This window comes from Bombyx mori, chromosome 7, assembly GCF_030269925.1.
Source record: "Bombyx mori chromosome 7, ASM3026992v2".
Lineage (NCBI taxonomy): Eukaryota > Metazoa > Arthropoda > Insecta > Lepidoptera > Bombycidae > Bombyx > Bombyx mori.
Window position 1 is genome coordinate 2,358,794 of NC_085113.1, and position 23,948 is coordinate 2,382,741.

Sequence of the window (23,948 nt, forward strand, 5' to 3'; positions counted from 1 at the left end):
GGGCTGTGAGCTGGTTCGCCTATCGGAACACCAAAACAAAAACAAATTGACAGTTTCATGTAGGTACATACACACGCTAAGAAAGATAAGAGCTAGGGCTGCTCTGTCATTTAAGATAGCAGTAATTTTGAATTATTTAACATTTATACAGTATGTTTGTTTTTGGCATATCCCGCATGACCTTATCATGACAAATAAAAAATCTCTATACGGAACCCATTATAAACAGCACTGTACCCAAAAACAGATAAGACAATTACAAACTGTCTTTTGTGTTCACCGCTAATACAAAGATGAAAGGCGCCGCTCTGAACGATTCGTCACATCCATTTACTTACATTAAAACACTATACAGTTGAACCGATTTATCTAGAACTTTGCTATCCTTATGCGAACTTAAAAGTCGTATAAGCTCCAATTGGGACTACCAATAAATGAGAGTATTACGTAATTATATATGGTGGTTGTACTGTTCTTCTTTTGGACTAGTGAACGAATTCTTGACCCCCTTCCAAGTGGAGACACCCTGGTCCATAGACATGAAAATGTCTCCACCAAGCTTTAGAGATGGGCCTGAAGAGTCATTTGATAAATGGCTATCCGATCCTTATAACAGCTGAAATCTATAAATTTAAATAGCATCTCGGCCGTAATCAAAATAATCAAATTATTAAAACTTGGATTAGACTTACCTATATCACATTAAATACCTGTGAACACATAATTAAGTGCTTCGGTATTGCCTTCGAAGGCTCATGAGTAAGACTCATCTGATGCTGGGTCATCATCGTCGCTAATGGACAACAGCATCCTGCCGCTGACGAATCTCTCCGGAATTTGCTTGAGGAGGTCTTTGTACTTAAGAAACGTACCTAGCCTAAGCATCAGCCCGTTGAATTTCTCGCCGAATCTTCTCAGCGAGTCGCGATCCCGATCCGGCAGTAGATTCATTCGCGAGGCAGCTACTCTTGAGTTGTTAGGTCTCCCTGGGAGGCGCTCGGGTAGCTGTTAGCAAATCCCGCCCCTTCTGGCTGAGCCCTTGCTCGCTCACCTGTCTGTGTGAAACTGGAAAAGCCTCCGGGCCACCAGTAAAAACTCAATCATAATAAAAATCATACATATAAATCGCCGGAACTTCTCAGTGGGTCGCGATTCCGATCCAGTGGTAGATTCTGCGAAGCAATCAATCAATCATAAAAATAAATAGAAAAATTAAGAAACGTGAGGCAATAGGCAATGGGAATGATCGAAGTAACTGAAGTAAGCCCAAATAATACATAATACTAATCGTAGGTAATACGTACGAAAGTACACGGAGATCAGCTTATGTTGGTCGAATATCATTGATGCTTAATAGCTAATAGTCAAAGGGACCCCGCTAATTATTTCATTTGTACTTGTAAATATCTTTTTTTTAATTGCTTAGATGGGTGGACGAGCTCACAGCCCACCTGATATTAAGTGGTGAGCTCATATACATCTACAACGTAAATGCGCCACCCATCTTGAAATATACGTTCTAAGCTCACAGAATTACAACGGCTACCCCACCCTTCAAACCGAAACGCATTATTGCTTCACGGCAGAAATAGGCGGGGCGGTGGTACCTAACCGTGCGGACTCACAAGAGGTCCTACCACCAGTAAATCTTTAAGTTTTCAACAAAGTGTAGACAGTGATATACGCTAGCTAATTCGATTTTGATTAAATGTTTACTGTTCTGTTTTTAATTGCGTAGACGGGTGAACAAGCTCGCAGCCTATCTGGTGCTAAGGGCCTGGTGAGAGGTCTATCTTATACCTTTAAACGAGCAATTCTTGTATATTACTATATATATAATCTGAATCACGGAAACGGCTCCAACGATTTTCATAAAATTTAGTATACAGGTGATTTCGGGGGCGATAAATCGATCTAGCTACGATTTATTTTCAGAAAATGTTGTTTTATTCGTGTTTTCAATAATCAACTCTTCCCGACATCTATTGGCGAATAATAATACTATTTTTCTTAATTGAGGGCAACTAACCAAGATGGCGTTACCAAAAAAAAAACCGAGCTAAGCTCGGTCATCATCTAGTGATTTAATTGTATAAAACGACTGATGTCCCATTCTTTAAGCTACAACGCATAACACAGAAATAGGGGGTGATAGAGATATGTGCAAATTCAAATTTTGGAGCTTTCAATTTGGTTACACGACGTTATTCCTTCATGGGCGTCTATGGTCGACGGTGACTGTTCAAACTCAGGCACGCCACGTCTTCCCACAACGGCAATACAAACAAAAAAAATGATTACTTTCTCATACTCCTTAACCAATTAATGCTCATAGTAAAACACGTTTTTTTTAGTTTTTTTTTTATTGCCGTTGTAGGCAGACGAGCATACGGCCTACCTGATGGTGAGTGGTTACCGTCGCCCATGGACTTCAGCAATGCCAGGGGCAGAGCCAAGCCGCTGCCTACCGCTTAATATTCTCCACAAGCCTAGTTTGAAGAAGGACATGTCATAGCGCTCGGGAAACACCGTGGAGGGGGGAGCTCATTCCATAGCCGGATGGTACGTGGCAAAAAAAACCTCTGGAAACGCACTGTGGATGACCGCAGTAGCTCCAGGTAGTATGGATGAACTCTACTCCGGTGGCGGGCGGTGCGATGGTAAAAACGAGATGCCGGTATCATCTCGAACAATTCCTCAGAGCAAATGATAAAATAGATAATAGATAAAATAATATGATAATTGATGTAAATGCTTACGTGGAATTTCCGCTTGTGTGGTCTAGACTTAGTGTTGGAAGGTGTTTTATTTAATTTAATAAATGTCCGACGAAGACTGGCAGTCAGTGTTTTAGTAATAAGCAATTACTTACATGGTCGTCTAATTAAATTTAATTAGGTATGTGGATGCTTCGTCGCTTGAAATGTCAAACAGAAGCGTTTTGACGCTGTCGATTTAACAATATTTATAATAATAATTTTACTGGTGGTAGGACCTCTTTTGAGTCCGCGCGGGTAGGTACCACCACCCTACCTATTTCTGCCGTGAAGCGTTTCGGTTTGATGGGTGGGGTAGTCGCTGTAACTATACTCGAGACTTTAGAACTTATATCTCAAGGTGGGTGGCGCATTTACGGCGTAGATGTCTATGGGCTCCAGTAACCACTTAACACCAGGTGGGCTGTGAGCTCGTCCACCCATCTAAGCAACAACAAAAAAAACCGTATGCCTCAAATTTATGTTACTAAAAGATTACCAAGATTACTTAATTCAACTGGGCGCATATTACAGAGAGTACAGAATGCATGCATGAGATTTTGCTTTAGCATCCCACCACGATCCCATGTTACGCCGATAATTAATCAAAGCAAAATGTTGAATTTAAAGTTGAGAAGGAAGTTGCATTTTGCTTGTTTATTATTTGGAGTCGTAAAATTGCAAACGCCGAATTATTTGTATCTTAAGTTGACTTGTTTAGGAGATGGCGGTAGGCAATCGCGACAACGCTCCCAAGTGTTTGCGACTCCTCGACACTGCTCTGCTGCTTTTAGAGGCAGCTTCCGCTACTTGGCCTCTAAATGCTGGAACAATATTCCTCCACCTATCCGGCAATAGAGAACGCTAAGGTCCTTTGAAACAAATTTAAAAGTATATCTTTTGAATATACAAAATATCAAATATAATTACTCCGTACTATAATTAATTGTGCTTTGCAACTGCAATTTTTATTTAATTAATTTAATAATGTCATTTTGTTGTCCTTTTCATAACTGTTTTTTTTTATTTTTTATGATTCATGTTCTTTTTATTTTTTAATATATTTTACAATGATGTGTATTGGTCGGTCTGATGCTGGTGTGCGAGTCACTCCGCAGGTGCCGGCGGAAGATCAGCGCCGCAGTACCGATTGTTTCGTTACTGTTAGGCATTGCTGAGCCGGTAACCGTTTCCAAGCCTCGTTATTTTTGTTATCTTTTTTATTTATTTTTTGTACTTAATTTGTGTTTGGAATAAATGTTTATTATTATTATTATTATTATACTAGTTTTGAAATGTCTTAATAATTCGTTATAATGTCATTTGGATGTCTTCCCGATTCTTCTTAGCGATGGAACTTCGTTTCGATGGTGAAGTCGTATTTGAAGCGTTTTTGGAATTAGAATTTAAAAATAAAAATTGATTTTGAAACTTGAAACTAACAATAAGTTATGACGACAAATTCTTCATTGTTTTTTTTATTATTTTCGAATCATGGGATATAATTTAAAATCGCTATGTTTATAAATGTATAAGAACCAAATTCCAAATAAATTCATTGCACTAATAGCTTTTTTAAGAAGCAGTTTGTTGTCCATTATCGTTCTCTTTTGATCTCGAATTCTGGCTCATTGTTTTTGGACTAAACATTTCGAATTGCATCAGCTGATCGCGTGCTAAAACATTAGAGCATCGATTACAAAGCCCGCTGTGTTTCTCGCCGGATCTTCTCAGTGGGTCGCGTTTCTGATCCGGTGGTAAATTCTGCGAAGCACTGCTCTTGCTAGAGCCAGTGTTAGCAACACTCCGGTTTGAGCCCCGTGAGCTCACCTACACGTCAAGGAGAAGCTGATATAGCCTCTCAAGGCTATCAGAATAGGTAGGAACATCGGTTACAATTAAAAATGCTCAATTTTCATAATTGAAATCTTGTAAGTGTCGTTCTGTCCGCGACAAACTTTTAACATTTTTTCACTTGGTTTATTCTATTGAGAGAATTTAGTGTTTTTAAGTTTACTAGTGATCCCGCAGTAGTCGGAATTCGAATAAAATTAAATGAAATTATAAGTTTGAACATTAATATGGTTCTATTGTCAAAGACTATTTTATACTTCTATATTAACAGATTTTGCCAAGGCTACGCTATAGACAAATAATATTAAAGATGATCAATATTAACCTATTCTCAATTTGACCACAGACTTCAAGCAATAACAAAAGTTTGACAATAAACAAAGAGTATATTTACCTAAGTGTGTATGTCAAATACATGGTAGTGTGTGTAATGTTTTTTTTATTGATTTAATGTATTATTGACGCACAATTTAAAAAAAAAATAACATTCTGCACTCCTTCTCTATATTCTCTATAACTGTGAGAAATTTCATTCTCCTACGTCCGCGCAATTTTCGTAAAATGGGTACAAGTTTTGCTTCACGTATTAATATATAGATTTACTTTTATACACATACAATATGTACCTAGTGTTACTGACTAGTTGTTTTCTTTTTATTAAAAAAAAATACACCCATACACTATGTTTCCGTAGCGATAGTCATAGAGGATCTTAGATCTCATCAATCTTCATTGCGAATTAATATGAGCGTCTATTCATAACATCAAAATTAGATTTTTTTTATTGCCCTTGAAGGCAAACGAGCATACGGCCCACCTGATGGTTACCGTCGCCCATGGACGTCAGCAATGCCAGGGCAGAACCAAGCCGCTTTTAAACGTAATGGCTTGAGCCAAAGAGGTCTCGATAAGAGGCCCTGAAATCTTAAAAAAAATTAACGAAATTTGAACTTTTTACTGGGTAAGTGTTTTTGTAACGAAAAAAAACGCCATGTATCTGCAGGTTTGTTCTGGAATGACAAAATTAAACAAACAAAACAACCTCAATCCTGGCTTTCCCGGCAAAACAATTACCGGAGTTTATTTATTGCTGGTGGTAGGACCTCTTGTAAGTCCGCGCGGGTGGGTACCACCGCCCTGCCTATTTCTGCCGTGAAGCAGTAATGCGTTTCGGTTTGAAGGGTGGGGCAGCCGCTGTAACTATACTGAGACCTTAGAACTTATATCTCAAGGTGGGTGGCGCATTTACATTGTGGATGTCTATGGACTCCAGTAACCACTTAACACCAGGTGGGCTGTGAGCTCGTCCACACATCTAAGCAATAAAAAAAAAAAAAAACTTACCCTTTAGTGTAATTAGGAAATAAATGTACATACCTACATATATCTGCTTCGAAATAAACAAATAATTAAAAGAATATCGGTGTACGTCAAATGTCAAAGAATGAAACGTCAATTTTGTATCGTTCGCAATTATGCAAAGTAATTTCGAACGGATGGACACATCCTAATAAACTATGAAAAAAAAGGGTTTTATCTAATATCTTGATAAACGGATAATTACGTGCAGCCAGCCACGAGGAAATGCTTTCAGTTCGAAATTAAAAAAAAAAACACATACCACCATTAAAACGACTAACTGTAGCCATTGCTGTTTGTCGCAAAAAAAAAATACTAAGTTCAAAATTATAACCTTGATTAAAACAACAAAGAACGTAATCAACATTCCGTGTTCAAACAAAACTAAGCTCTAATATTATAGAGCATAAAACTCAAATTAGCCTGAAAAACTAAATAGTTATTACATAACGCCCGAGGCGAGTAACGCGCTAATAATTTGTACAATAGTAGCTCCATTCGTGCGACAAAGAGGTTCGATTGAATAATGCCTGTTCGATACGAGTGCGAGAGAGATAGATGTATATCCGTGCTAAGCGGTACAATGTAGGTCGGTAGCCAATCCGGTTCTCAGTATGGGCGGGAAGCACTGCCCCTGTTTGTGGCTTTAGAATTAGCTAAAGCTCTATATACACGTTACTTGAACAATAAAATTACGCAATTGTGTGGCACATTAGCCGTGCGGTACGACTAATACATTAGAAAAACATACATACAAATGAGCAAAACAAAAGGAAGTTTAATTACAAAAGAAAAAGATGTGTGGTGTCGTGAGACACCGGATAGGAACGAAGATCCTTATTATAAAAATATTAATTTTAAGTTCTATTCGAGGTATAAAGAAAATAAAACTGGAGGCTTCGCAACAACCCACGGTCATTCGGTAACGTGCGAACTTATTGTGGTACACTTCATTCACGGTTGTTTGCATAAGAGTTAGTGTATTGCGCAAACGAACGCTCTGAGATCGTGGTCAATGAATGATAAAAAAATATTTTATTTTTTGTACGCTATTACAAAGTTAAGTGGTACACTGTGTGCATTACTAATAAAAATCTTACGTTACGGACGTTTTTTCCCGGTTAGGGTACCCCTCCGCATCGTCCCATAAGGAACTTCGTTACAAAAAACCCGAGATTAACTCGTGAAAGCAGTTTTTAATTGAGAATTATGGAGCTTACAGATCAGACTGGTAGGACCTCTTGTGCGTGCGCACGGGTAGGTACCACCGCCCTGCCTATATTTGCCGTTAAGCAGTAATGCGTTTCGGTTTGAAGGGTGGGGCCGCCATTGTCACTATACTGAGACCTTAGAACTCATATCTCAAGGTGGGTGGCGGCATTTACGTTGTAGATGTCTATGCGCTCCAGTAATCACTTAACATCAGGTGGGCCGTGAGCTCGTCCACCGAAAGCAATAAAAAAAAAAAAAAATCGCTTCGTACATAATTAGTCTCGTAAAATGCAATATACTTATAATAACATATCGCTAAACAATGCATACCACATCCAGGCGGAATACAGTGCACTCAATAAACATGACCATGACAATTATCGTAATCTAACTCCGATCTGTAACATACCGACGACATAAATATGTGGGACAATTATCAGCACTTGCATGGCGCATTGGAAGCGAGCGTCTGTTAAAACTAAACATTTGCAGAGTACAGAGTCGTCAAACACGATCATAATACATATGAAAAAATAATGTTTTTGTGTTTGTTCCTCACGCTTTTGTCCCTCCCCCCCTCCCACTTATTTCTGCCGCAAAGCAGTAAACATCGATCTATCAAACTAAGATTTAGAACACTCAAATGTCACTTAAGCGATTCTTGTTAATACTAAATTGAGTTTGAGAATATCCATTTTTAATAGTTATTAGTGAGATGTTTGCTTTTAACCCATATAGACACAGCCCACTTAGTTTCTCGCCGGATCTTCTCAGTGGGTCGCGTTTCCGATCCGGTGGTAGATTCTGCGAAGCACTGCTCTTGCTAGGGTCAGTGTTAGCATCACTCCGGTTTGAGCCCCGCGAGCTCACCTACACGTTAGGGTGAAGCTGAAATGGCCTCTCAAGGCTATCAGCATAGGTAGGGAAAAAAGAAAAAAGATGTGTGTTGTCGTGGGACACCGGATAGGAACGAAGTTCCTTATTATAAAAATATTAATTTTAAGTTCTATTCGAGGTATAAAGAAAATAAAACTGGAGGCTTCGCGACAACCCACGGTCATTCGGTAACGTGCGAACTTATTGTGGTACACTTCATTCACGGTTGTTTGCATAAGAGTTAGTGTATTGCGCAAACGAACGCTCTGAGATCGTGATCAATGAATGATAAAAAAATATGTTATTTTTTTTACGTTATTACAAAGTTAAGTCGTACACTGTGTGCATTACTAATAAAAATCTTACGTTACGGACGTTTTTTCCCGGTTAGGGTACCCCTCCGCATCGTCCCATAAGGAACTTCGTTCCAAAAAAAAAAATGCTTTTAATAATAACGTTTAAAGTTGTAGTTTAAATATTATCATTTTATTTCTTTAGCCGAGAAGAACGAATAATTTTATTAAGATGTTGATATTTTAACACTTCTCCTGGAAAAGTATATAATTTGCATAAGTGATGCTATAAGCACCGTATGTGCGATATGATGATACCAATTTAATATAATGTATGTCGGAGTGATCGTTCAGATATTATAACGCTCGTTGCCTCGCATTTTGGCAGAGATTCCGACGAAAAAGTAATGTTTTTGATATTTAGAATCATAAATTAAATCACGACCCACAACAGAGTTCCTAGATCAAATTCTATCCATAAATCCTGTCAGCAACTAGTTACGAATGCTTACGAACAAATAACTACATAGACAGACAAAAAATGATACCAAAAATGACCGGCTTATGTTCTACTACTCTTCTTTTTTTCTCTTATTAAGTATACAATAGACATCGGAGAATCTCCTATTTTCCTTCGCATCACCCGCCACAGCAAAAGTCCATGACTGTCACTTAAATCTTCAGTCCTATCCGATCGATATTATTGCCTCGTACCATCTGAATCTGAAGTTAGCCTACCTGGTGTTAAGTGATCCTAGAGCCCATAGACATCTACTACGTAAATGCGCCACTCACCTTGAGATATAAGTTCTAAAATCTCAGTATAGTTACAACGGGGCCCCACCCTTCAAACCGAAACGTATTACTGCTTCACGACAGAAATAGCCAGGGTGGTCGTATCTACCCGCGCGGACTCACAAGAGGTCCTACCACCAGTAATTTCACAAATTATAATTTTGCGGGTTTGATTTTTATTACACGATGTTATTCCTTCACCGTGGAAGTCAATCGTGAACATTTGTCGAATACGTATTTCATTAGAAAAATTGGTACCCGCCCGGGATTCGAGCACCGATGCATCGCTCAACACGAATGCACTGGACATCTTATCATTTAGGCCACGACGACTTCAAAAAGTCCACGGGTCCAATACAGTTGATTATAAATACCTAAATAAATCGAAAGCAACGCCACTAAGCCAAAAGCTTCAAATATAATTACATAATTGATTAAACAAGCATCTAAATGTTTCAAAGAATTGTATTCGCTTCCTAAAAAAAAGTGGGGCGTCATTAGGCGGTTAGCCTTCCGAACTGATACAGAACTCCGGTTTCAAAAGCAACATTTTTAGGGATCAAAAAAGTCAATATATTATTGTCTATGCTACATTTATTGTACCGCTCTAGTTTGAGAATAGGTAGGTTCTTTTATACGGATTCGTTATTACATGCGGTAGAAATAGACAGGGAATACCTACCCCGAGGGCTTGCAACCCCAATACGAGTATATAGTTAAATGAAATATAACTTTACTGAGCATTGTTGTATAATTAGATGGTCAACATACCCGATCCTGTGGACCGAATGGTAAAAAGTCGACGTCGCCCTAAGCACGTCATTACGGATCCTCCCGATCCATTAACGGTGCTTTTAGGCACCACAAGCACCGGTTACCGTACTCGCCGAACCCGTCGCTTGCGACGAAGGGCTCGACGAGCGAATTAACCCATAGACATAGCCCACTGAGCTTCTCAGCGGATCTTCTCAGTGGGTCGCGATTTCTATCCGGTGGTAGTTTCTCCGAAGCACTGCTCTTGCTAGGACTAGTGTTAGCAAATTCTCTCGGGTTGAACCCGTGAGCTCACCTACATGTTCGAGCCTAGCTTGAATATTCCCGTGGGCTACCCACGATTAGGTACGAAAAAAACTAACAGTTATTTTTGTACATTTCTTAAAATCGCTAGGCAGCGGCTTCTGCCCCTGGCATTGTTGAAGTCCATGGGCGACGGTAACCACTCACCATCAGGTGGGCCGTATGCTCGTATGCCTACAAGGGCAATAAAAAAAAAATTAAATTCTTTAAAATGAATGAATTTAATACAGATGTACTTACTCAGAACGCACAATGGCTGGTTACAAATTGTGTATTGACATAATAATATTATCTATTAGGCTCGCGCGTCGCTTATTTTGGCGTGGATTCTTTATTAAAATCATATAAAGTTCCACAATTTACGTCTTATACAAAGCTATTTATTACATAATAGGTGATGAAATTATGAATGAAATGGAACGCAAGAGTAACTATAAGTGCGAGTGAGACGGTATCAGTAAAAACCAATAAGAACGACGAAAATTTTAAACTAAAGACACTAAAGAGTAAGAAAATAATGTAAATTTATTAACACTATGTACTCAACATAATGTACTTACTATTAAAACATTTAAGACCTACAGAACCTGCTTTGTTGAAATGGTTTCTAGCCTGTGAAATAGTTTTTGTGTATCGTTATTGTTAATAACAGAGTGAGATGTGCTCTGTGTGTGTGTGTGTGTGTGCATCGGTTTCCCCGTTGCCGCCGAATCGCTTTTTGTTCCAAACTCCGGGCTACTTTTACGAATTCGTGGGATAATTGCTTATAATCGATCGTTATATTATTCATAATAACAAAACGATACATTTTTTGTCACTGTTATTTTATTTATATTTTATTTAATTGTTTGAAAATAAGCAAATTAAATACATTGTACCTGTACATTGATAGAAATTAGTTTAAAATCAGATAGATTCAAACACAGTACACAACAGTACGAATTGGTGTAGATACATTATTGGCCGTAAGACGTTGCTTTTTTTAGGCACGAAGTTACGTATTTTAGCTATCTAATTTTTATGTAATTTCGAAAATACTGTCCATAAGCAATAAATAGCAAGCAAGCTTGTTGCAGTTACAAAATTTTGCTGTGATGTTCAAATTAGCACCATCTAGATAGATTTAATGGAACTGACAGTTCAATTCCTATTGTTCAACTTTAGACCAGTAGATGTCGCTTGTTTATTTGATATCTTACGTTTTTCGTGTTAGTTTTATAAATAACTAGCAGATGGTGCTGTTATAAAAATTAATGTCAGAAGATGTTTAAGGAAGAAAAATTTCCCTCGGGATCTTTCTGATGATGACATTTAATGTAGTTCCATGCGGCGTCGTGTGGCGTTGTTGCCTGGAGACTGAGGCAATCGTCGATAAGTTTCTCTGCTATGATTTTATCTGGAAAATGAATTACAAAGAATTACTTATTGGTGAAAAAAAGTGTTAGATAAAATTGGGATTACTAACGATTAGGTATTATTATTAATTACCATTCATATCTGGAATCTTAGACATGGCTTCGTTCATTTTGAACACCCCTTGTGCCGTCATGAGTCCGAGTTTCATTAGCACACAGAGGGCCCATTTCTTGAGAGATACGTCTTCAGTCTAAAAGTGTTAAAAACGTTTAACTTTATTATTATATTAGTAAGCATTAAATTAGTTTTGTTCTATTAAATTAACGCTTAAATATTTTAACGGTAGGCAGCGGCTTGGTTCTACCATTGCTGAAGTCTATGGGCGACGGTAACCATTCATCATCAGGCGTTTTTTTTTTTCTACCTAAGCTAATAGCCTTGGGAGGCTATATCAACGTAACCTTAATTAGTAGGTGAGCTCACGGGGCGCAAACCTGACGACGTTGCGAACACGAACTCTAGGAAGAGCAGTGCTTCGCAGAATCTACCACCGGATCGGAAACGTAACCCACTGAGAAGATCCGGCGAGAAACTCAGTGGGCTGTGTCTGCGGGTTAATTTACTCGTCGAGCCCTTCGTCGCGAGCGACGGCTTCGACGAGAACGATGACCGGTGCTTGGGGTACCTAAAAGCACCGTTAGTGGATCAGGAGGATCTGAAATGACGTGTTTTGGGCGACGTCGACTGCTTTCCATTATGTCCGCAGGATTCCAGAACAACCATAATCGAAAGCTATTCGTGTCTGCGAAAGCTGTAAGGTATTTTTTTTTTTATGCTTAGATGGGTGGACGAGCTCACAGCCCACCTGGTGTTAAGTGGTTACTGGAGCCCATAGACATCCACAACGTAAACGCGCCACCCACCTTGAGATATAAGTTCTAAGATCTCAAGTAAGTTACAACGACTGCCCTACCCTTCAAACCGAAACGCATTACTGCTTCACGGAAGAAATAGGCAGGGTGGTGGTACCCACCCGCGCAACCTCCGAGATAATATAATGACAAAAAAAAAAAAAAAAAATTGGTTCGAATACGACTTAGTGCACACGAAAGAAGTGAAACTTCTTTTGCGGTGTGTAGTATTGTAGTTTTCTTTATTTTCATTCTTAATTTTTTCTGGTAATAGAGAAAGCTGTGTATAAGAGAAACGACCTAGCTCACTTTGCCCTTTCTCTCTCTCCACGGTCGAGTGGTTCGCGAGACGCTCTGTCTGTTTTCTCTCTCTCACTCGTCCTAAATTGTATCTTTTCTCTCTAGCCGTAACGAATCTGCCGCGAGTTAAATTTTATTCTCAAAGCGCTTAAAAAAGTTTCATTTCAAAATTAGACATTAAATCTTAAAAGCGGTTTAAATTGAGGCAGTCAGCGCAAAATTGTCCTAAGCTTATCATAGTTAAGTATGGAGATAATGAAATTGGAATTTACTTTTACACTGATTCGTAGGCCAAAATAATACGCTCTATGAGACTAAGGATAGGCCCGTTTTGCATCAAAATTTATTATGTTTTAAATAAATTGCAATATATAAGCGCGAATATGAAAAATTGTGGATTAGACCACTTTTGCACTGACGACCTCAATTAGAAAGTCGATGGGAATAATTATTCCCTTGAATTTCCTTTTACCTGCCAGTCACCGCTCTTCAAGTTGACCACTAAATCCGGCTTGACCTGGACGTCCTCCGCACAATCAGCCTGGAATGCTCTCAGGGCCCGGACTTCATTCTCTTTCTCTCGCATCAGATCGTCAGGATCTCTCGTCACGATATCGTAATAATAGTCCTGGAAATACACTAGTGGCTCCCGATCCATTAACGGTGCTTTTAGGTACCATAAGCACCGGTCACCGTCCCCGTCGAACCCGTCGCTTGCGACGAAGGGCTCGACGAGCGAATTAACCCATAGACACAGCCAAAGTTTCTCGCCGGATCTTCTCAGTGGGTCGCGTTTCCGGTCCGGTGGTAGGTGCCGCGAAGCACTGCTCTTACTAGGGTCAGTATCACTCCGGTTTGAGCCCCGTGAGCTCACCTACTAGTTAAGGTTACGCTGAAATAGCCTCTCAAGGCTATTCTATCAGCTTAGGTAGGAAAATAAAATGAACTACCGTCTATTCTAGTCTAAAAATTAAATGAACTGCCTCACGGTATTTCTAGGCAGATATAGCCCTAATTGAGATTACATCCACAGACATTTTTTATTAACCTTCTAGGCAGACGAGCATACGGCCTATCTAATGGTTAGTGGTTACCGTCGCCTATGGACGTCAGTAATGCCAGGGGCAGAACCAGGCAGCTGCCTACCGAAACATCTAATCATACCACCATAATAGCACAAGTCACTCACGAATCCGTTTAAGATATTAGGATGTAAGACCGCGTGGCTATTCTAATAGCCTATGAGTGCAAGAAGAGCCTTGTCTATCAAGCTAGACCTTATCCTTGCCGATGACAATGGGCGACTGTGCCCCTGTTCCTACTTAGTAACGCCTCCCCGAAAACAATATACAAACTGTATCATGCCACCATTTTAATTCCCATACGAGATAAACTAATTTATCGCTTCCGACGGCATCTGAATAAAAATAATGACCAATTAAATTAAATTAATTCAATTAAATAATTAATACCTCTGGCATGAACTGCCCACAGCACAGAAGACCGTAATTCAATAGTATTACGAAGGAACGCATTTCTTTCGACGCTCCCATTTTGAATGGTTCACTTTTGTTAACCATCACTCTTCATATACGATCCAAGTGACAAAGGGATATGTAAGTTGTTTCCATAACAACGCAGTTAGATCGATAATATTTTAATAAACCACTATTGAACACTAATGATAACATTTCGTTAATGTATTTAATTTAAAATAATATAACGCAATAAGAAGAATAAGGCTTGTTTTTAACTTCTGTTTTTATGCTAGAAAGTTTTTTTTGTATATTATGGTCTTAAGTAATATGTAATATTTCGACAACAGGGACCAAAATATTTGATAAATGTGAGTGCGTGTGTGCAACTTTTCAAAATAAATAATATAAGCCTTATTTGATTTTCATGGACTTTGGTATGACTTTCTTTAAATAATTCCAGAGGTTGAACTCGCAAGAACTAAACAAAAACACACACACACGATTCATTAGGTCGGGTAGTTGTGAATAAAAACAAAAGTCTCCAGTACTATTGCTCTTTATTGTTGTACTAAAAATATTAAATTCGCCAAAAAAGTAAACGTTGCTCTCACTTAAGCATATTATTCACACGTTACTTATTGTACTAACAAAACCCTGTAAATTCTGCTGCTAGCTGCTTATCTTTGTATGAGATGAAAGAAATCACCAAGAAACATCAAACGAGATAAACAAAGCTATGACGAACACAGAAGAAAATTAAATTTTGGTTCTCGATCGAATATGTTACAACAACTAAACAAAATTTATCGAACAGATATAGATTAAAGTTAGAATAATAACACCATACAAGATTGCAATATTCTCCGATATAATCATGATATCGTCTAGATAAACACGTCCGAGCTATTTAACACTAATGAGGTATGGAACGGTTGGGTTGGATTATGTGTTTACAAGAAAAGAGCGTGCTTCGGGTCTTTCTCGTGGTAGCATTTCACATAATTCCAGGCTGTTTGGTGAGGGCTGTTGCCTTTGTTGGCCAGGCAAGCGTCAATCAGCTTCTCTACTTTCAATTTGTCTTCTGTAAGAGGGAATAATTGTGCATTACGAGCAAGTAAATCCAAGTCAGAGTGAAACTTCTTTCATGATAGAAACATACATCTATTTACAATGCTTAAGGATTTTATCCTAAGATATTATTCCTGTGGAGTCCGAACTTTCAAAGGTTGCTTTATTTTTGGGTAACTAATATAATAAATAATAAATATGATGAGAATTAGTTCAATTTTGGTGTATTTTTTCTAGTTAGACTATCATGTCATCGAGTCACCCCACCACCAGTAATTACGCAAATTACAACTATAACCGTTTGATTTTTATGAAAAAATATAATTCCTTCATTACGGAAATCATTCGTGAACATGTTAGTATTAAATACGTATTTCATTAGAAAAAGAGGTACTGGCGTGAGGGAACACTAGTATGGTCGCAATGCTCCATACAAGTTCATTGGTTGTCTTTTCTATTAGATGTTTAGGTTTCTAAAATAAAGAATTCGCGTATTCCGGTTTTGAAAAACGAGTAGCCTGTCGTTAATATTATATATAAAAAAATATATATATATAATATAATGAGTCTGTAACCTCATGTCGCGAGGTATGTGGCGAAAATAAGAGTATATGGATAGGATGGTAAGCAAACAAATTAGTATCGTCTGTTGCATACCTACAAAAAGTTACATATCACACAGCCATCCCAGAAATAAATGACATTTGAAAACTGTTGACATAAGAAAAGCATATTTTTTTTTTGTAATAAAATGTATCTCACAAACCAGCATTAGGCACTTTAGCCAGAGCGACGTCCTTCTTGAATTTCCCGTCCTTGGTCATCAGCTGTGATTTGATCAGCATACATAGAGCATACTTCTTCAATGGTTCGTTTTCAGTCTGTTAAAACACATTTAAAATGTCATTATGAAGTTCATTAGAAATTGGGAATAAACATGTCTTTAAGTTCGGTAATCAACAAAACTTCTTGTATCAATAGTTCATAGTTTCAATATTGGATGGGGATACTGTGATCTGAACATAAAAAAATGTCCCGTTACACACTAAATGGACCAATATATTGAATGTCTCATAAGAACAGAAAAAAATGTGGTCGATATAAGATGTTGTATGTTATTGTGCGCAATTGGGAATACCTTGAACAGTTAATTGTCGGTAAGTGCCGGTAAATTAGGCCAGTTGTGCTGCATAAGTAGGAAGAGCCCTTTCAAGGTAATTTTAAAATTACTGTCATAAATTATAATGGATTTAGGAAACGGTCACTCTCGATGTGCTGAAACGGTATTATACAATTTGCATTGGCCCGTGTACGCAAAGGCCTGAAGTCTAAAATATCCTATCTATCTACTGTAAAATATTTGGATTAGGTTCCAAATTCCAGCGCATTGCTTACCATAGACATAGGCACATTGGTGGTGATATCAAACCAGAGTATTATAAATTTTACTGATTTGTGATTTGTTGTTGTTGTTAGATAAATTGTGAAAATTTTCGTTACTAATTTGTCGTTACGTTTTTGATTCACGTTTTACATATAAACCTTTTTAAATACACAATGAACCATAATGTGAAATCGAATTTAGTTTCTTTTAATAGTTTTATCTAGCTCGTTGTTTACGATTAAATATCCAAACATGAGACTGGAACAGATAAACTAGCTATCTGTCTTTGGTTACCTTGCAAGTATCAGGGGTGTGTCAATGACTGAGAAGTTTTAATTAAATTTTTCCACATCACCTTAAAGTCGCCTGTCTTCAGTTTGTTCACCAATTGTTCATCAGCTTTCGTCTCGGAGAGACAGTCGGCTCTGTGTTTCTTCAAGTTCTCCTTCTGCTCATCTGTGAGGGCCTGTTAAGTAATAAAATGTATTGACGACTCTGAGACAATTCTACAAATATATATATATTCATTGAGCTATAGTCTAAATAATATAGTAACTAACTACTAACTAAGCTTCACGAAAACCGTAGTAAAAATAACTATTACAAGTTTTAGCTTTGTAATACAACTTCTAAATTTTAGATGGTAAAAATCCAAATCTAATTTCAAATGTATTAGAAAAATCTTTATTGATTTTAGATTGTACCATTGACCCAACATTCAAAAGTAACGACAGTATAAAAGGTACATAATTTAAAAAGGATTGAATTCTCACCTGAGCCAAGACAACGCAGACGACGAACACGATAAAAGTCTTCATGATGCACTCTGTTTGGGATCCAGAACAGAAATGTACTAGATCAATGTGTGATCGTCTTTTATACCCTCCGAGACCTACGCGGTTCCTGGCTTATTGACTGTAATTGGAGATGAATTATGCAGGACTGACAAAATTTAAATCTGGGATCATTTTATTTGAAACTTTTTTTTTGAACTTTTTTAAAAATACTGTGACACTGGTGATGGCTAAAGGCATTTTTAGTTGGCTGATACACAAGCAATAAGCATGGAGCACGGATGATCACAAGCATTAAGGAGGTAAATTAAAATTACTTGGAAATGGAAATACGTATGATTGGTTTTATATCGGAAAGGAAAAATCCTCTTTAATTAAGGTTTCAGCCTACACGAAATATATATATGTACATAGTTATTATTTATCATTTATGTTTCTTCTCTTCTTAGCCGAATACTGCATTGCTGAAGGTAGTGTCCCTGAAAGCCCTTCGTGGCTCTTTGTACCATCAGCTTCCATTTGCTTCGGTTTTCGGCTTCTCTCAGGGCGGTCGCAACAGAGAGTCCAGTGAGCGCAGTTATCTGATCCGACCAACGATTTGGTGGCCGGCCGGCGGGTCTTTTCCTTTCTATCTATTGCGTATAAAATATGTTTACGCAGAACAAAATCTTAATTGAAGTCAAATAAATTGAACCATGAATCGAAGATTAATTTTAATGCTTTTTGTCGACTCACAACAAATTATTAGATTAGATTTAAGATTTGAACTTGAAATTTTAAATGCGTAAGTACCGGTCATCCAACTACTCAAGTTATATTTACTGCATATATTAGCAGCGTGTTAGTATCGACTTAAAATCCCAAACTATACATTTAGGGAGCTCGTAAGTGTATAAATCCTGATTAAACTTATAATCCCATTCTCACGGATCGTTTGGAACCTCTGGGCCTGCGGAGGGACTTCGGTTTCCTCTGTATTTTGTACCGTATATTCCATGGGGAGCGCTCTGAGGAATTGTTTGATATGATCCCCTCATCTCCTTTTTACCATCGCACTGACCGCCACCGGAGTAGAGTTCATCCATACTACCTGGAGCCACTGCGGTCATCGACAGTGCGTTTCCAGAGGTATTTTTTGCCACGTACCATCCGGCTATGAAGTGAGCTCCCCTCCACGATGTTTCCCGAGCGCTATGACACGTCCTTCTTCAAACGAGGCTTGTGGAGAGTATTAAGCGGTAGGCAGCGGCTTGGCTCTGCCCCTAGCATTGCTGAAGTTCATGGGTGACGGTAACCACTCACCATCAGGTGGGCCGTATGCTCGTTTGCCTACAAAGGCAATAAAAAAAAAGAAGACTAAAGTATATTTTAGAAAAATAGAAAAACCATCTAAAAAAAGACCCTTGAAATTGTTGACGACCTCTGTATTACTTGGGTCAGTCTAGAATGATCCGGTGCGACTTATGACCCGCAATTTATTAGGGTCATTACATATTGTGAAACCTTTATAGCGATTGAACTTTTACATCATCGCTTGGATACCGTTCACACGCATCTATTCGATTCAAGAACTAGGTACTTTATGAAAAACAAGAAGCTCCATCTTAATTCGGGGGAACATTTTTATTTTTATTTTCGTCTCCTTATCTATTTAAAGCAGCGGTCGGGGAACTTTTTTAATTATTACCCCAAAATATTTTTGTGTAACTTGATATTACCCCTGGCGAAGAACAAAAAAAAAACGAAAACGCTTCTTTTTAGCATCTTTCATAATATAGTCCCCATGATAATTTTGAAAAGAAAACAATAACTAAAAATTTAATTTATAAATCATTTATTCAATTAATTAATGTAATACCTAGTAATACATAACGGTAATAATAATCCACAGATCTAAGCAATAAAAAAAAAAGTATGTAATATACAGTTGAGGAAAAAAAATCGCCCCCACAGTAAATGAACAACGATTCTAAAGAAGTTTCACTTCAATATATACTTTTTACTCACAAAAGTTTCATTTTTACCCCCCAACATTTCATTTTACCCCATTTTGGGGTAATTTACCCCGGTTCCCCGACCGCTGATTTAAAGGAATCTTTGGAGAAGGACTTTCCCCTAATCGGGATTTCTTATTAATTTATAGCTTTTTTAATACACTTACCTATATTACTAACATAATTTAAGCTAACTTACTAACAAAAGTAATATCTGTTGTTTAAGGTAATATTATTATCCACCTAAGATTGCTTAACCGTAAATAAAAAGGCTTTATATTATTTATCAACTTAAAAACTATCATTTCTAGTTTCATAAGATCAAAATACTCATTTAAACTAAGGTGTCTTTGCATTGATAGTTCCTGCATTTACAAATATGTATTTGCAGTTATCCCAAACCACCAATTGGCCGTCCCATACGAACAGAATCTCAGATATACGAAAATTCTTCACCCAAGAAAATAGGAAATTATAAGTGTAGAAATGCAAAGGAAAGCGGTTGCAAAGTAGGAGGTATTACGTTAACTACCTCTTCGATACAACAGGAGCTTCTTTTTTTTTGTCAGGAGGAAATCACCCGAATTCCGCCGATGATAGAAATAGAATATGTAGGAATATTCAAAACCTCTGGATTAAAGGATTAAAAATATTTGTCTCATACAGCGCGTCTATCTTAAAATTCTTAAACACAGATTACTAGAAAGGTTGCGTCCTATGGTTCACCCAAGTAGTCCTTGCTCATTAAAGGCCTCTCGCTGCGATAAAAGTTAAGTAGTGTACTACTCCGTTTTTAGTATAACTTTGTAGTGTTTAGAAAAACATATTTTTGGCAAGTGTCTAAATCGCGATAAGAAAGTTTTCAAGATATGTTTGCGAATATACAAGCTCTGAACATTCGCACGCGTCGGTTGGTTTATCAATATCATCGACTCCATGGAAGTTAATCCCTGTGTCGATAGGACCAACTTGATTACTAGCATAATTAATACGCTATTAATTACAACTTTATTGATCACTACCCTACTAATTAATTACGTAACATTTATTGTATTTAGGTACGCCAATATCTCTGATGACAGCACTTTTTTGTTCGTTGTTTTCATGTATTTCTTTCTTCAGGATGTACGCTATTTAAATTAGCAGCTAACTGATAAATTGCTGCTCAATCGTCCTAACAACACCGCTTTAGTAATCGGGTCCTACAGTAAATCATCCTGTCGGTTGTACGTTGACCTCAATGTCCTCTGTAATCCATGCGGATGGATGATTTGAGCAATCCGATGTTGTTTACCGTGGAAATTTTATGATCTACATACCAAATTCTTAAATTAGTTTGGTCTAAGCGTGCTTAGCTTTGATTTTAGACGTAAGCGATTCGCTTTAGTCGTTTTATATTTCGAATGAATTATGTCAAACGTTTTGAAGTAATATTGTTTGGTTTAAACATCGTGTAATAAAAATCAAACCCGTAAAATTAAAACTTGCGTAATTACTGGTGGTAGGACCTCTTGTGAGTCCACACGGGTAGGTACCACCGCCCCCCCGCCTATTTTCGCCGTGAAGCAGGAATGCGTTTCGGTTTGAAGGGTGGGGCAGCCGTTGTGACTATACTGAGACCTTAGGACTATATCTCAAGGTGTGTGGCGCATTTACGTTGTAGATGTCTATGGGCTCCAGTAACCACTTAACATCAGGTGGGCTGTGAGCTCATCCACACATCTAGGCAATAAAAAAAAAATCAATACCTCCAAGACAAATGACGTTATTGAGTGGACGGACGCGTAAATACATACATACATAGAATACGAACCTAGGATGTATTAACGTTCAGATATTTAATTATTAGAGTTCAGGAACAAAAATGTATTTTTTTTTTTATTGCTTTCGATAGACAGACGAGCTTACGGCTCATCTGATGGGAAATGATAACCGTCGCCCATAGACATCCAAACTCAGATCAGATCAGACAGTGACTCAGATGCGCTGCCTATCCTGGCCTGGATGGGCAGCCTTATGTATGTTACACCGGCTATCCTGTCCTTCAGACCGGAACACAGTATTACTGTTTTGCGGCAGAAATAGACAGGACGGTGGTACCAACCCGGGCGGGCTTCTACACAGAACCCTACCACCAGTTGATATTACTAATGAAAATGAAATGAAAAATAATGATATTACTAATGAAATTATAATGTTGATATCAAGTGCAATGCGTATTTAGGCGTCAACTAATTTAGCCTGAGCTGACAAACGATTGTGGCTAAGAACCGGATTCCATGCGCATCAATAATGTAAACGCTGTCAACCACTTTAAGACATGAGAGTTTTAAATTTCGGTTTTAATGTACAACGTAAATGTGCCACCCACCTTGAGATATAAATTCAAAGGTCTCAAGTATAGTTATAACGGCTGCCTCACCCTTCAAATCGAAACGCATTACTGCTTCACGGCGGAAATAGGCAGGGCGGTGGTACCTACCCGAGCGGGCTCCAAGACTCTCTACAACCAGTAAAAATCAAAGACCCCACAGTATAACTATAGAAATAAATAATAGTTTAAAAAACTAAATTTATACGCTTTTATAGTAAATCCAACTAAAAAATAGAAAACAAATTTAAAAAAAATTTGAATTAAAAATAATGTAAGAAAAAATGATTTTATTGTAAAAAAGCATGGGGTGCTTTTCAGGATATTATCAAAATAACTCTTCTACTTATATCCGTTAATAAAATATTTATAACTAATGATGCCATGCACCCCACGCTTTTTTTACGATAAAATATTATTTCTTACACAAATTTTTTTTACACAATTTTTATAAAATTAATTTTCTATTTTTTAGTTGGATTTTCTATAAAAGCGTATTTTTTTGTTTTTTTAAACTATTATTTATATTTCATTTTTAGTTGAATTTCAATTTTTTAAATTTTTTTTATAATTTTGAAATGTCATCGATCCTCAAAGTATATAAAATTTCGAGTTAATCCGACGTTTTGAAGGGGATCAAAATCATGTTCAAAGATTCCGTTACATACATACTAACATACATACGTCTGAAGCTAATAAAAGCATATTAAATAAACAAAATCAAAGCCACAATAGGATCGCGACTGGTATCGAATCTGCGTCTTCGGTTAATACAGTCATAATCAAAACCTCCCGACCGCTTGCGCTTTGTAACACGCACTCAAAATAGGTACGTCATTAAGACAATTGATAAGTGGAATTTACAGTTTCCCTAATCAAGGAAGACATTGTACAGTTGAACAAATGATTAAGTGGGTAATGGTTGTTTACTTGAGGTGATATTGTGCGCCACGATTCCGTCCTTATACCTGCCTTAACCAGACTGGAATTCTTCAGTTCCACTCAGCGCGTCTTCCTACATTGACACTCCGGTCGATTCCGGTGAGATGTCGATTAAGAATGACTAAGAATCAAAGAATTTGCTAGATAATGAGCGACTGAGTTGCGAGGATTGATAAAGGGTATTGTGGGCTAATATAAATGGGTATATTGTCATGTCAATGGACTGCTGTTGTCGTCGTGGCCTAAAGGATAAGACGTCCGTTGCTTTCGTATCTAGCGATACAACGGTGTTCGAATCCCGCAGGCGGGTACCAATTTTTCTAATGATAAATACGTACTTGACAAATGTTCACGATTGACTTCCACGATGAAGGAATAACATCGTGTAATAAAAAATCAAACCTGCAAAATTATAATTTGCGTAATTACTGGTGGTAGAACCTCTAGTGAGTCCGCACGGGTAGGTACCACCACCCTGCCTATTTCTGCCGTGAAGCAGTAATACGTTTCGGTTTGAAGGGCGGGGCAGCCGTTATAACTATACTTGAGACCTTTGAATTTATATCTCAAGGTGGGTGGCGCATTTACGTTGTAGATGTCTATGGGCTCCAGTAACCACTTAACACCAGATTTGCTGTGAGCTCGTCCATCCACCTAAGCAATAAAAAAAAATCATTCATTTTCTCCAAACAATGCCTTAGCTAGCTCTGATTATGCGAAGGTACGGGTATGTGCTAACAGCATCCTTAGGATCCTATTATTCGAGTAACAAGCTCACGGCCCATCTGGTATGATGTGGTACCTCATAAATATGACAACGCAAATGCCACTACAGGGTTAAAGTGTTGATTGTGTAGTATAACGGCTGATCACACTCTAGAATCCGGAACGCATGTGTGTCTCGCGGTAAAAGAAGATACTGGTTCCTACCCGTGCGGGATAACAATACACCTTTCAACCTCCTCATCATTACCTCGAATTTCAGTATCCTTAACTTCTTTTCCGATAATAGTTCGGTTGGGACCGGCTTGGCTCTGCCCCTGGCATTGCTGAAGTCCATGGGCGACGGTAACCACTCACTATCAGGTGGGCCTATAAGGGCAAAAAAAATAATGAATATTTTCTTCG

At 37.9% G+C, this 23,948-nt stretch overlaps 2 protein-coding genes and 2 long non-coding RNA genes across 4 annotated transcripts; all 4 read right to left on the minus strand.

Moving 5' to 3' along the window:
- Window positions 1-307: 307 nt before the first annotated feature.
- Window positions 308-2,907, minus strand: LOC134199133 (uncharacterized). The gene is made up of 2 exons (XR_009973486.1): window positions 2,760-2,907; window positions 308-1,172 (listed from the first exon to the last, which is right to left on the minus strand). It is a non-coding gene; the product is annotated as an uncharacterized LOC134199133 (long non-coding RNA).
- Window positions 2,908-4,218: 1,311 nt separating this feature from the next.
- LOC134199114 (uncharacterized) lies at window positions 4,219-6,056 on the minus strand. The gene is made up of 2 exons (XR_009973467.1): window positions 5,988-6,056; window positions 4,219-4,432 (listed from the first exon to the last, which is right to left on the minus strand). It is a non-coding gene; the product is annotated as an uncharacterized LOC134199114 (long non-coding RNA).
- A 4,511-nt stretch (window positions 6,057-10,567) lies between these two features.
- Window positions 10,568-14,682, minus strand: LOC101744692 (uncharacterized). Its single transcript, XM_004923246.5, has 4 exons — window positions 14,262-14,682; window positions 13,262-13,417; window positions 11,711-11,828; window positions 10,568-11,618 (listed from the first exon to the last, which is right to left on the minus strand). The coding sequence occupies exons 1-4, from the start codon at window positions 14,367-14,369 to the stop codon at window positions 11,479-11,481; spliced, it is 522 nt and encodes a 173-aa protein (XP_004923303.2). The 5' UTR covers window positions 14,370-14,682; the 3' UTR covers window positions 10,568-11,478.
- Window positions 14,683-14,807: 125 nt separating this feature from the next.
- On the minus strand, window positions 14,808-17,560 carry LOC692904 (sericotropin). Its single transcript, NM_001046747.1, has 4 exons — window positions 17,493-17,560; window positions 17,075-17,185; window positions 16,102-16,216; window positions 14,808-15,348 (listed from the first exon to the last, which is right to left on the minus strand). Exons 1-4 carry the CDS (start codon window positions 17,535-17,537, stop codon window positions 15,218-15,220), a joined length of 402 nt encoding a protein of 133 aa, NP_001040212.1. The 5' UTR covers window positions 17,538-17,560; the 3' UTR covers window positions 14,808-15,217.
- Between the last annotated feature and the right edge of the window lie 6,388 nt (window positions 17,561-23,948).